A 14,490-nucleotide genomic window follows, 5' to 3' on the forward strand; every position below is an offset into this window, starting at 1 on the left:
TCAATGTGGATTCAAAAATTCGATTCCGTTTATGCAGCATATGGTTTCGTCTTCACCATCATCTTCATCATCATCATACTTGAGATTCCAATGATATTTTATCACATGCTCTCCTATAATCCAGTATAACGAATTCAAAACTAGAGTTGAGATTCTCAATATAGAATTCCATCTGTAGTCACCTCTCAAATAATCATTATATAAATATCGTCTAGTAGTCAACAGGAAACCATACCCCCGGAATACAAATACTGCCCAGAGACACATATTCAAATTCATAAATAGTGTGTATTGAGAAAAAATTACGCTCAATCTTGTTTTAGGAGCTCATCAAAGTACAAGGAGGTAACATTGTGACAAGTCCTTTCTCTGCTCAAACTGTCTTGGCTTTGACCCATGAAGGAGCCAAAGGAGAATCAGCTAGAGAAATGGTATCTGGTCTCTCACTGCCTTCCACCAACGAGAAAATCCAAGAAGTTTTCAAATGGTTCCTTCCAAAACTAACGTCATCAGACGAAAATCTGAAACTGTCTACAGCCAACAAGATATATGTCGGGAAAGGAGTTAAATTGGAAGATGACTTCAGACAGGTTGCTGAAAGTGTCTATGAATCAGGTGATTTGAGCTTGTATTTGGTTTTTTAATGATGTAGGTACTCGTCAATATGCTCCAGTACCTCACTTGAAACTCAATTTTGAACAAGTTATCAATATTCTTATAGGATATACTCCAGAAAACAAATTATTATAGTAATTGTTGACCTTGTCATATACATGATGTCCAGAAATTCAGCTAACAAGCGAATCTGCTATATTTGTAAAGCTGAAAAAGGACGGTATTGAAAGACTTCAGAATGTCCTTCTGAGATCATCTCTGAAACTATTGCAGTTTATTAGAAACCACACTGAACTTTGTTTCTCCAAATGACACCTCCAAAACTTTCCATTTTGTTTGATCCTTCATGTAAATACTGTCAATACAGAAATGAAACTTAGTCATTTCGAAGAGATGACATGCATCCCTGAAAATATTGTCGAATTCAAGCAAACCTTCTTTCAAAAAATATCTTCTGTTTATGTTTCTCAAATGACGCCCCCAAAAATATACCCCCAATTATTCGGGTTTACTTGTCACTGTCGATATTGTTATAATAGGTTAGGTTAGTTCAGGTCCAAAGTGAGTGGGTCTATTCAACCCTCCACCGCAACCCGCAAAGATTTATTGTGGCTCACACCTATCCATACTCGGCCAAATAACCTCAGCTTCTCCACGAAGCCGATAAGTGTCTATGGTGAGTGGTCTTTCATGTCAGATGGTCAGAGTACGGCTCTGCCGAACTCTAAAAACCTGATTCGGTCTCCAGCGGGACAGGCACAAAGTATGTGCTCTGCTGTTTCATCATTTTCCAAACAGAGACGACACACACTGTCTCTGCATATGATGATTCAAATGACAGTGACCTGTAAGAAGGCCTAGACATCATAGTTCATCCCTATTGTAGTCCAACAACTGTTTGGTATCAAGCTTCAAAGGGTGAATAAATGCCTTGGAGTCAGCGAATCCTGGAAGATTCTGTCAGAAGTCCATAAATCTTCTTGCCATCCAGATGTTCAATCTTTATTTGGCAACTCCTTAAGCGATGCTAATGACAGATTCTGGTCCGATGAATATGCTTGCAGCTGATAAAATCTATATCAGAACCAGCCAGAAGTGAAGAAACATGAAATCAATGTTCTAGTTCATGCTGAAATAAATCAAAATGTTTTAGATCTAATTTTAGCAGAAGGGGTTGGAGTCAGTGAGAGGAATTTGAAAAAAAAGCAGGTTTACCCTTGCAAAGTCCATTTGTGCACGTTTTATAGCTTGAAGATTTTGAACGAAGGTTACTATTCATTGCGGGTCTCTGAGTTATGGCACATGCTGATACAGATGTCTCAAAGATGCTGGGGTATTAAAATCAGGTTTTATAGTAATGGTGTGGTTAGTATACACAACGCTAACTACTGGTCCAATAACATTGGATAGCAGAGACTCTAAACACTATTGAGTGTGACCGTATGGTGTGGATTTTACAAGGGATATTGGACCATATTTTCACACCGGTGCTTCAACAGGAACACGATACTTACATTTCCTGCTGAACCGTCAGAATATTCACACTATATGAAAGAGCAATGATGGTATGGAAACAATACGGTTACCCAACATCTGAATGATGAATATGCTCAAAGATAGATAGAAAATAAGGGTCCAATGCGTTCGCCATTTCGTCACCCTGATATGATGCCAGTAATTTTTATTCTATGAGGTCGTCTAAAAGAATATGATTACCAATTGCTGCCAGTAGATCAGAAGAATATCTATGAATACTTTTCTCTGCAACAGGGAACTCCTGATACGCTTTGAATCTTCGGTTATAATTTGTAGAATTCTCAGAATTTCAAATAAGTCAATGAAATTTTTGAGATATTTGATCGAAAATAACTATTTGGATCATCAATATTATAAAAAACATTGCCTCTCTGCATTCACATTGACAAAAAAAACTTAAGTGAAGGATAAAATTGTTCGGGGTCCATTTGAAAACAAGTTGGAGATGGTTCCTGAGAAACTACTATGGTTTGAACGATTACAAAAATGATCTCAGGAGGTCGTTAATATCACTTGTTGACTGAATTCTAGGACACCATGTATAGTAAACTCACTTTCAATACTAGTTCTTCAAGCAACTATTCTCAACTTTGAACCAAGTATGAGTATTTGTTCAAGGTATTGAAAATGTGAACTTCGAAAAAAATGAAGAAACTGCTGGAAAAATCAACAGTTGGGTTGAGGAACGCTCTGAAAGTAGAATAAAGGAGATTATCGATCCTTCGTCCATCGATAGTGATACCACAATGGTTTTGGTGAATGCTCTGTATTTCAAAGGAATATGGCTACAGCCTTTCGCTTCCTACAGAACACAAAAAAAGAAGTTTTACGCATCTGAGGATAAAGTTGTGGAAGTTGATATGATGCATCAGGTTGAATACTTGAAGTACTATGAAAATACTGAGCTCGGTGCGAAGTTTTTGGAAAAACCATACAGAGGTGAGTTTTAACCTCCTACTTCAGATTTATTTTTCAGGATGTCGTACGTATAACGATGTCTTTCATGATTTACTGGTATTGTTGAATGTTCAAAAAATGTATCATATTTGATTGAGGCGCTGATGAAAACAATGTAGAATGAAGTGAGGCATTGGAATATCGATAAAATATAATAATAATACCAGAGAAATTTGTATGAACTCAAAATTGTTTTTTATTAACCTTATGTCAGTGAGTATTGAGTCTATAAAACATCTCACATTTCAATAGGAGTATCATCATAATTCCCTGTTTCATACTCCAATTTTTCAGTCACTGTTTTGTACAAGAATCATTTTTTAGTCATGATGATCAACTTTCAAAAACACATAGATGATAATATATGTTAATTCAATCGATTCTTTGTAACCTAACCTAACCTAACTTTGGAGCTGTTTCAATCCTCTTTTGGTTGCGAAGTAACAAATAATCATTTCTCCCAGTCTCCAATTCATACATCAATTCAGCAACCAATCAACCAAATTCAAAACATTCAAGATCATTGTATAGGGAATTGAGGAACCTATCGAACAAAAGGTCACATGACCCTCTTTTCTATTCGAAACAAAGAACTTCAAAAAGTACTATAAATGGTTCCTTTCTTTACATCTCTTTCCGAATTTGATATCTTGCCCAGTTCACAAACTGAGGGGGGCCTGTCTACGTCCAAACATATATAGGGCCTTATATCGGTCCATATTTTTTCGAGAACGACGTTGACCGTGGTCGTTACTGTCAACGGCTAGCACTATATGTCGATGATTACCAATTTGTTTTGACCTCAACTGGATGATCTGGATGCCAACAACATGAGGTTTCAACAGGACAGCGCTACGTGCCACACAGCTCATGCCACGTGGTATATTCTGCACGAGCGATTAGAGGGCATGGTCATCTCAACCGCAAGACTTTTTCTCGTGAGATTTTCCCAAGTAGGAGGTGTATGCGAATGAGCCACAATCTACAGCAGTCCTGAAAGTCAACATTACCCATGCCATCGGTCAAATTCCTGAGAATCTGTGCATAAAAGATAGGTCTAAAAGGGGGAGAATATGCATACAACAACATTAGAGATCAGATGAATCTATTATCTTTAAAGAATAGAAGAATGATTCTAGATGTATGTTTTTGAAAATAAGTTCAACAGGTAACATCAACTGTGAGAATTAATTTAAACGTCAACAGACAGATCAGAGTCAGTACCGAAACATTTAAAATGCCGTTCCACTCCACAAGTTATGGTTTTTTCTCTCATGTTACTTGAATGCTTAGAAATGGGAATTCGAATCAACAGGTTGATATCTTCAACAGCTTCACAAACACCATCAAAATTGAACTGAGTCGCATCATTTCCTAATACATTTCCTTTAATTTTTTTGTACTATTTCATCATTATTTTGTTTTTTTTATACTTCAATATTGTACCAATATTTTGTATTTTACCACAATATTGTAGTGAAAACTGTAATTTTTTTATAACAAAATTGTACTGCTTTGAAGTTTAAGAGCCTTTGAAGGGCTTCTAGTTGATTTATACGAACCTGATAGATGTATATTCCAGCCTAGCTCGCAAAAAAGTGAAATAAAGTCATTTCAATGTTGAAGCTTTTTCGAAGTCTTTTGTATTTCTAACTAGGAATCCATACATGTGATAAGCAGCTGTCAGACTAGTGTCAATATGGCACCAACAGGTCTTTCAAACGGATAAAAAATGTCGATGCTATCCCACACACTTTGTTTTATTCAAATTCAAAGATAGGAAGCGTTTAATGGAAGACCCTATGCATATATTTTATTTTTATCAGGTGGTAACGTCAGTATGGTTTTCATCCTTCCGAATGAAAATCAAGGTTTGGCAGCTCTGGAAAAAAATATGAAAGTTCTACTGGCTCCACAACCACTTCAAGTAAAAAGAGTCGACGTACTAATTCCAAAATTCAGAATTGAAACCAAAATCGAAATGATTCCTCTTCTGAGAAAAGTAAGTGGGAACCGATTGCTGAATGAATCATCCAGTGTTTCTCCAATCCTTCGTTACTATTTATATTAACGCTCACCTCGTGACTTTTTCAGTTGGGAATCAATAAAATTTTCAATAGAGGAGAAGCTGACTTATCTGGTTTATCTTCCACGGTCAAAAATCTTATGGTTTCTGATGTTATCCAGAAAGTATTTATTGATGTGAATGAAGCTGGAACTGAAGCTGCAGCTGCGTCAGCAGGTAAGTTTCTATTGTTGGTAAAGTTCAGCGGGTTTCCACAAATGAAAAGTTTCTGGACAGTCATTCGATGATATACAACTGGAAATCAAGGTATATCGGCAACTTTAAAAAACGAAATTTTCAATATCCACTGATGAAGTTGGCCGAAGTCACTAGGTGGAAAGTCTATTGAAAATGGGAAACTCACCAATATGACCAATGACCAGTTTCCAGTAGGGCAAAATCCTCATAATCTTCTACTCAGTTTCAATTCAATTATTTCTTTGGGAAGCAAAATATTAGTGGCACATTACAATGTATATATCAAAAACAAATCGTCTTATCCTTGTAAGGTCATAAGTGCCCTGGAGTCAAAAAAAAAATGAATTGATGACACCAACCTTGTTCAAAGAGAGAAAACAACTGATCGGTGCCAAAATTGAGATAAAGTATCTCCAAGTGGGAATTGATATTTTATTTACTGAAAATATTGAATGATATGAAAGTCTCCTCAAAGACCATACTTTTTCAGGTTATCCAGTATCACTTCCTGCAAATTCTCCGGGAAATTTCAAAGCAGACCATCCATTCGCATTCTATATACAGTATAATGGAGTGATCTTTTTAAGTGGTCATTTCACACGCTAATCATTTCTCAGCAGAATGTTATGTAGTAGTCAGTTCTCCACAATAAAAATTAGTTCTAGATGAAAGTACTCATATAATTCATGATTCTTTCTTTTGGAGATACAATTCTTTCAAGAACAGAACACAAGCACTACAAAAAAAATATTTAAGGCGCTCTCAGAGCGGTGCCTGTGCGAAAGTAGCGATTCACTTTGGATTTGAGTAGCTGGAGATTAAATCCATTTGGAAAAACGTTCTCAGAAAGTTTATTCTAGATAAACGCAGTTCCCCAAATGAAAGAGTTCTTAAACAGTGAAGTTCGAGGTGTACTGAGTTCAACATCAAAACGATGAGCAGCCACAGTCCGTCGCGTATTTCTGATATGTACCGCTCTTGGTGAAATCAAATGTTTCAAGTCACTTGAACACTTCCGGTGAAGGTATCTATAGAAAAGAGACAAATCTCCAACCTTTCTTTGATGTTCCAGGCTATCAAGGTTGCACATGATGTTCGCGTCTCTAATGAATCGGATGGCTCTTTTCTGGATAGAATCCAGCAACTTCAGGGTATGTTTGGGGACAGAGCTCCATACATGAGAACAATACTCCAAAGAAGGTCTGATCTGACCTTTATAAATCATCAAAAGTTGCTGAGGTGTGTACAGTTTTCTGGTTCAGTTCAGTGTTCCAAACTTTTTAGCAGCAGCCTTTGCAATTCCAGGTACATGATTGTGCCAAGACATATTGGTGTCCATTTTAACCCCCAACAAACTTATCGAAGCAGAAAGCTAAATTTTGTGACCTAACATTATTATATCCGGTTTGTAGACATTTATCTTCTTGAAGAAAACCGATGCCTGGGTTTTTGTAACATTGAATTGAACCTGGTTACTCTCACCCCAATTCGAAATTACTTCTAGATCCTGATTAAGATATGCAATCTCCTGCTACCGGTAAAGATATGCCTCCGTAGCATATGTCCTGGAATCCAAATGGAATGACGACACAAGTGTGCTGTCGTCAGCAAACTGTATATTGGATTCTTGGTTTTTTCCATTAAGTCGTTGATATACAATAAAAACGGGGTTGGAGACAATATGGATCCCTGGGGAACACCAGCGTTGATGGTGAAAATATTCGAGAGATAGCCATCAACAAGCCATAGCATCGAAGTTTGCCCAACTAGCAATTTTATATTTTATAATGATTGTGAAAACGTTTCGGAAAAAAAAATTATAAGACTGAATTTGTCGCAGGAATGTTTTAAATGTGTTTATAAAACAGCTATAAATAGGAAATTGGCACCGTTTTATAAAACATTATAGTCTTCAATAATATTTTGAAATGCCTTTCGCAAACAATACAAAACAGTTTTATAAACATTTCGGCAGTTACTATAAACACTTACATACAATAAAAGAGTTACTATGAACATTTCGGCAATTACTATAAAATTTTCCTAACACTCTTGAAAAGTAGTTTCGTAAAGAATCTTACAAAATAATTGAAATAAAATTTTATAATTTTTTTTTTTTAGTAATCCCAAGTAAGCGTTATAAAATATAATGCAGGTGTAAGAAGTAATTTTGTATTGGACACTAGGAAAATATAATAGATATGTCACCAACTGAAAACTAAAAATAGAAAGGTTGGGGCTTTTTAATAATTTCACTTTTGTACGTATGAAACAGGTAAAGACATTGTTTGTGCTTCAAACATTGATATTTTAAGTGCGAATGAAATTTTATTAACAAATATATAGCCTATTATTAGTAAAATTTAAGCGCCCCGCTCTTTTATTAAAATTTTTGAAAAAAATATCAATTTTACAAAAATTCACTCTGTTGACGTATTAATTTTCTAGTTGCAAATTAACTCGGTTTGTTCTTAATAATAAAATCTTCAAATATCTACGTACTTTTCATCTGCAAATACTATATGTGCAGTATTTCATATTTTCAACTCATTTAATGTGACAGTATTCCGAATTACTATCATTTTAAAATGGCGTCGTTCTATAAAATAATTTGGTATCAATATCAAGAATTTTAATGGATTTCACCTTCTGTTACCTCTATAAAATTATTAAGAAACACTTAGTTCTAGGAGTGACGGATTACTTTTAACGCTATAGATTTCTATAAAAATGAAGACTCGATTTCTCATTTATTGTTTGAACAAATATTATCTGTAGGGATGTTTTGTCTAAGAAGCTTATTCCATCGATTATAAAGGCTGAGTTTTGAAATAGTTTTGAGCTAGTGATTTGAGTGTATATAAAAATGGTGCTCCACTCAAATCGACGGATTTTGATCATTAATAATCCTGTTTTTAGCAAGAACAAATTTGAAGCTCTAGGTTACGTGGGTCTTCGTATGAAACGAAGCACTATTCTTAATTTTTTTCCAGGGACCAATGTTACACAACGTTATTAGGTATATAGTTATTGGGACGCTAGTCAAATCAAACTTGACAAATTTTACTTCATTACACGACCTCTAGAATCAATGTCAGCTGGTGATGCAAATGTATATCAACGACAGCAAATGTATATTAGCGGAAGATATTTGATTTTATAATACTTATGTTATTATTTTGGAATGGTAGTAAATACACCATACTATAAAATAGTTGGGAAATTGTCATCAGTGACAATATGGTGATGAAAACAAAATTGTGTTAGAAAGCACTCCAATAAAATAATTCTATTGAAGCTTCAGGAAACAGTTATAAAATAATCTTAAAATAGTTTTATAAAGAGCATACAAACCTCACAGGAAAGTGCTGTAAAACTTCTACAAAACAATTTACTTTTATGGGAAAATATGTTTTATAAGTTAGTTGTGAAAACGTTTCTGTGATAATTTCGTGACTATTTTATAACGTGTTTATAATTTTATTTTATGAACGTTTCTATGACAAATTTATAAAACACTTTTATTGCCTACAACTGTATTACATTCACGACTCGTTTAATATAATCAATTAGCATTTTGGAAGTTATTATAAAATACCAACAAAATGAAACTGTTGCAGCATCATGAAATTATAAAACAATTTTGCTGGTTGGGTGGTCATCTTCCAGTTCATATCTGAAAGTTACTTCTTTCTATGATCTACCCATCTTCTTAAAAATTTTGTTAAAAAATCAATGTCTCCTTTCCTTTTTTATACTATTCTCGCATTTTTTGTATAAAAATAGTGATTAAGAAAAAATCTTTTCAGAGTTTCGATATACCCAGTATTAGAAAAAAAAGATTTTAGTCACGTTATTAATTGAAACTGAAAATAACGTTAGTGAAAGAACTCCATAATATAAAAAAATATTTAAATAAATTTTCTATGAAAATGAGACAACTGAGACATTAGATTTGGCATTACTTCTGAACCACTTGCTATCAACCTATACAATACTATATTTTTCAAAAGTACTTTTCTGACGGATCCTGAATGTGGATAGCAATAATAACCTTCTCCGTTCAAAAAAACCTCACTTTCAAATACCACGCTTTCAATGGGTACCCTGAATATTAAAAAGTGTTTCAAAAAGCCCTCAATATACGAAAGATCTATTACCTCAACTGTTGATGGGAGCTCAATAAGACACACACTGTATTAATTATCACACAGTGTGTATCCTTACTTGATAATGAAGTCATTTTGATGAAACAACGTGTATGATTTTACAGTTCGAGGTATTCCCTATTCGAGACCCTTCGGTCAATTCTTCGCAGATCATCCCTTCGCATTCTACATCCAAACCAATGGAGTTATTCTTTTCACCGGCCGATATACCAAGTGATCTACAATTGCTGTAAAAAACAAAAGATACACATGTCTGACTTTCACGTATTTCAATAAATGATTTCTGAAGTATTGGGAGTTTTCATTCCTCGCTGATAATGGTTGGCACAAATGGTAGAGAACAAAATGTATCTCTATCATAGCTCTGACATTCACCTTGTAAGAATCTACCGAAGAAAAACTCATCACCAACCTTTTCACGATTATCAATTATTCAGGTGGTCTGTGGTGTTTGGACTCGAATCACCTGAATAGGTCTTCTTGTGAAATGAACTGAATATATTCTGGTAGTGAAGCTCCTCATACAGAATGCATATTCTACTAAGAATCTAGATTCTGAAATCATAAACTTTAAACGTAGCTGAGGGTATACATAGCTTCTTGGTTGAGCTATTGAACATTGCTTGATCAAAATCTGAAACATTTTTTTACAAACATATATTAATTGAATCATGAGATAAGTATGCTGTAATCTGTATGAATATATTGTGGATGTACAAGTATGATAAAATTTGGAGACAGACACATTAGCAAGTGAAGGTTATGTCATGTGCCCTCACGAAAATGACAACTTTAGGATCTACAGAGGACTCAACTATGAGTTTTCCCAACATAGTCAGTTGCGAAGACGAATTTTGACATTGACCTCTTTCATCGCTAGGCAACTGAATGAAACCAGATCCCAAATAGTGATTGATTCCTCATTAGCGGTGCTGGTCTCAACCATGGATGCTGCTGGACTCAAATGTCCTCAAAGGTCAAGCCTGGGGGTTTGGAGTTTGATTAATCAATGCCCTCCAATTTTGAATTCCTGAACAGACACATTAGCAAGTGCAGGCTATGTCATCTGCCCTCACGAAAATGACATCTTTGAGATCGACAGAGGACTAACCATAAATGCTGCTGGACTCAAATGTCCTCAAAGGACAAGCCTGGGAGTTTCGAGTTTGATTTGTCAATTCCCTTACATGGTATAACCCCATATTCAATTAGCGATTGTTTAAGGTCCTAATCAACCGTTTTCATTTGCTGACCTGGCAATATACTACGTTTTTGTTTGAGAATATGTAATAAACCTCCAAAGGGTTCAACAGTTTGGATGTGTTAGTTCTTATCACACTTGAAGTGGCAGTCTAAAATAATTCCAAGGTATTTTACTGAATGCGACTCACTTACTGATAAATTAGTTCTAGAAATAGTGGATGGTTATCATATGAATGAGAGATACGTAGCTCAATTCACATTCACGGTCAGTAGATGGTAGTCAAACTAGATGGTCAATTCCTACATTATTCAAGTTGCCTTCTCTGTTACATCATCTCATGAAGTGCTCACTATGAATACTGCAGTAGAATCTGCGGATTACCGTTCAATATCCAAATCCAAGAGGCTGTTGATATATAAGGAAAGAAGTGCTTGTCAGAAGTTTCCCTTGCGGGATTTATTAAATAAATGATCAGGAATACCTGAAGGTTCTTCGCTTTCATAAAATCGCTTACACGGCATATCCTTTTTTCAACCACCTGACGCTGGTTGAAAACAAACGAACGATAACCCTCACAAGTCGAAGCCTTGCGAGCTGAAGATTAACGAGGTCTCACCTTTCAACGTGCAATTCCTAGCAATAAGTATCAATATCCCAAATGTTTCATATGTGGAACATGCTTCAATAAAATCAACAATAATGATTTTTTTTTCAGTTATAGTGGAACCTCTTTCGCTCCAAAGACCACCTAAATTATTTTTCACAGCTGACCGGCCTTTTGCTTTCTACATCCAATCCAACGGAATAATCCTTTTCACAGGAAGATATACTGGTGATTGGTTTGAAGTTGACTCAACTAAATAAAGTTACTAATGATTTTTTTGAATGTTTCATTTCTACAGATGAGGAATTCACAAATAAAAACAAACTCATAATCAACCAATTTTGAATTTTAGTGTGGATTTACAAGGTGATTTCGATGAAAGTAAGTTTCACATATTCTGAAAGATACAGAGATTTCAAATTTGAATATTTAATAGAATTAATTGGCAAAGACTTTCTCATTTCGAAATCATTTTCCATTTCGATATATGATGGAATCTGCCGATACTTGATGAAAATCCATCACCAACGTATTCTAAAAACACTTGCAGAAATATCATAGCTGTGGGAAATTTTTCATTTCTTTTCAGGCACAACTGATTTTCAAGTAGTAGTAGTGATAGTAATAGTAATAGAAGTAGTAGAAGTATTAACAGGAGAAGTAATAGCAGAAGAAGTAGAAGCGGGAGATTTTTTTCAAGGGCGGAACACAAGCACTAGAGAAAAATCCTTAAGGTGCTCTTAGAATGGTGACTGTGGAAAAGTAGCGATTCACTTTGGATTTGAATCGTTGAAGATCGAATCCATTTGGAAACACGTTCTCAGGAAATGTATTCCATATAAACGCCATTCCCCAAATGAAAGAGTTCTCAAACAGTGAAGTTTGAGGTGTACTGAGTTGAACCTCGAAACGATGAGCAGCTGCAGTCGCGTATTTTTTATATGTACCGCTCTTGGTGGAATCAAATGTGCCAGGTGACTTGAATACTTCCCGTGAATGTATCTATAGAAGAGAGACAAATACCTAACACGTCTTCGATGTTCTAGACAACCAAGGTTGCAAGTGATGTTCACGTCTCCAATCAGGCGGATTGATCTTTCCTGAATGGACAGCTTCAGGTTATGTTTGGGGGCGGAGCTCTATATATGAGAACAATACTCCAAAGAAGGTATCATCTGAGCTTTATAAAGCATCAAAAGTTGCTAAAGTGTGTACAGTTTTCTGGTTCTGAGAAGCAGCCTTTGCAATTCCAAATGACGTGATTGTGTCAAGACATATTGGGTCCATTTTAACCCCCAACAAACTTGTTGAGGCAGAAAGCGGAATTGTCTGACCTGACATTATTATATCTGGTTCGGAAACATTTATCTTTTGGGAGAAAACCGATGCCTGGGTATCTTTGGCATTGAATTGGATTCAATTCTAGTAGTAGTTTCCATCAGTAAACTTATTTTTCAAATGAAAACTTCCATATGCTTCAATGAATTGAGATTTTCCACAAGGTTGTCATGAATATTGTGGAATTCGAAAAACTGGCAGAAGGCATAGTGGACAGACTCCTTCATTGATATGTGAATAAGCACTCTCCACTTTGATCACAGAAAATCGAATTTTAGCAACAATCAAACAAATTAATGAACCAAATCAGACAATCACTTAATTATAATGATTCTCATGGTTCACTGCAATCTTGTGAAAGAAAAAAAAATAAATTCATCGAACGACCTTATCAATTCATTGAAGCATTTTTTTCCAAATATATGAATATATCTGAAACCTCTATTTATAAATTTACGCGGTTGTAGACAGAATGTCCTCAGAATGCTCAAAAAAATTATGTCATTGATAATGTAACCAACCCCATAAAGAAGTTTGAAGTGATCCATGAACTATTTGAGCTCAAGATATAATAATATTTGAATTCAACCGTGATAAAGATGTATATCAATAAATAAATATATGAGTTTCCAGAATCAAAGTTGATATTCGATCAAAACACTCGCCTAACCCTAGACATTCGAACCACGGAGCTCAACAAGAAAGAATTACCACGGTAATCGAAGACAACAGTGAGAAAAACCTTGGCAATTGATCAAACTTGACGTGCTTTTTTTGTTCTGGCTATCCTGAGCTCTTCCATTGGGACGATTGAACTTCATTTTCGATGTCATAACCATCTGTCTATGATTCGTTGCCAGTTATGAACTTTTAAGCAAATCTGGATCGCCATTGACGTCATTCAACAATTCCTTAGTGATACTCATGCGACTCCCTAGATCACCAGACCTTATCACCTTAGGGAATCGAGTAATTATCTCTTGCAGATCGACTCAAGGTACTTCAGGAACTTCTCAAAGAGTTCTCGAAACAATGAGAAGAATATTGGATGCATGGATACAGACAAGAAGTGGGTATTTCGAATATTTATTGTGATTTTCATCCAGATTTATATCTATTGTTCCGTTACTCACTGTCGATTAGGAATTGGCGTTTAGAATGTTACTAGGTTGAATAAAAAAAAACAAAATTTTTACACTTCTTTACAAACGTAAAGAAACGTAAAATAATATAAGAATCGATTTTATTCCTAGAAAATGTGATACTTATATGCACGACAAAGTTGTGATACCCCAGAAGAGACCAAGAACTGTAGGTGGCGCCTCCTACAATTAAGTGCTGAACTAAAACCAAATTTGAATTTGAATATTGACATTATTTTGAATTGTACTCACGAAAAACTGAAATAAAAATATATTTTCAACACCTTGTATCTCAAAAATGAATGCTTTGCGGACGTATCCTTGCATGAACTTTTTATCTTATGAGTAAGTGAAGAAACGTCCTGTGAAATATCAGAAACTTTTGACATAGCACCCTGTATATTTCAGAAGAAAATGTCAGTTCAATGATTGAGTTCAACATTTGAGAACATATTTTGAAGTAGAAAATTATCAAGGCTCACTTACAGTTAAAAATAATCGAAATACAATTACTAAGTCATACATTTGCTCATTGCTGATTGACCCTGAAGGTAATGAGATATGAATCTAGTCAACTGTGATAAGTTCAACCGAACACCCAAAAGAGAACGGTCACATAACTGATGATTTTGTTCAATAAACATACAAAAAAAATATTTCTT

The 14,490-nt window shown here is 35.1% G+C and overlaps 1 protein-coding gene across 1 annotated transcript in view; it reads left to right on the top strand.

The window, feature by feature from the left end:
• Nucleotides 1-11,624, top strand: part of LOC111504273 (uncharacterized) — a 36,787-nt gene extending 25,163 nt beyond the window's left edge. The window contains exons 9-13 of the mRNA XM_074174469.1: nt 324-615; nt 2,770-3,090; nt 4,935-5,110; nt 5,203-5,350; nt 11,460-11,624. Coding sequence (XP_074030570.1) covers nt 324-615; nt 2,770-3,090; nt 4,935-5,110; nt 5,203-5,350; nt 11,460-11,608 — 1,086 coding nt within the window. The 3' untranslated portion in view covers nt 11,609-11,624. The remainder of the gene's footprint in view (nt 1-323; nt 616-2,769; nt 3,091-4,934; nt 5,111-5,202; nt 5,351-11,459) is intronic.
• The last annotated feature ends 2,866 nt before the right edge of the window (nt 11,625-14,490 follow it).

The sequence above is a fragment of the Leptinotarsa decemlineata genome, unplaced genomic scaffold (genome assembly GCF_025532065.1).
Source record: "Leptinotarsa decemlineata unplaced genomic scaffold, Ldec_3_MD MMD2_tig00000576_RagTag_RagTag, whole genome shotgun sequence".
NCBI classification, from domain to species: domain Eukaryota; kingdom Metazoa; phylum Arthropoda; class Insecta; order Coleoptera; family Chrysomelidae; genus Leptinotarsa; species Leptinotarsa decemlineata.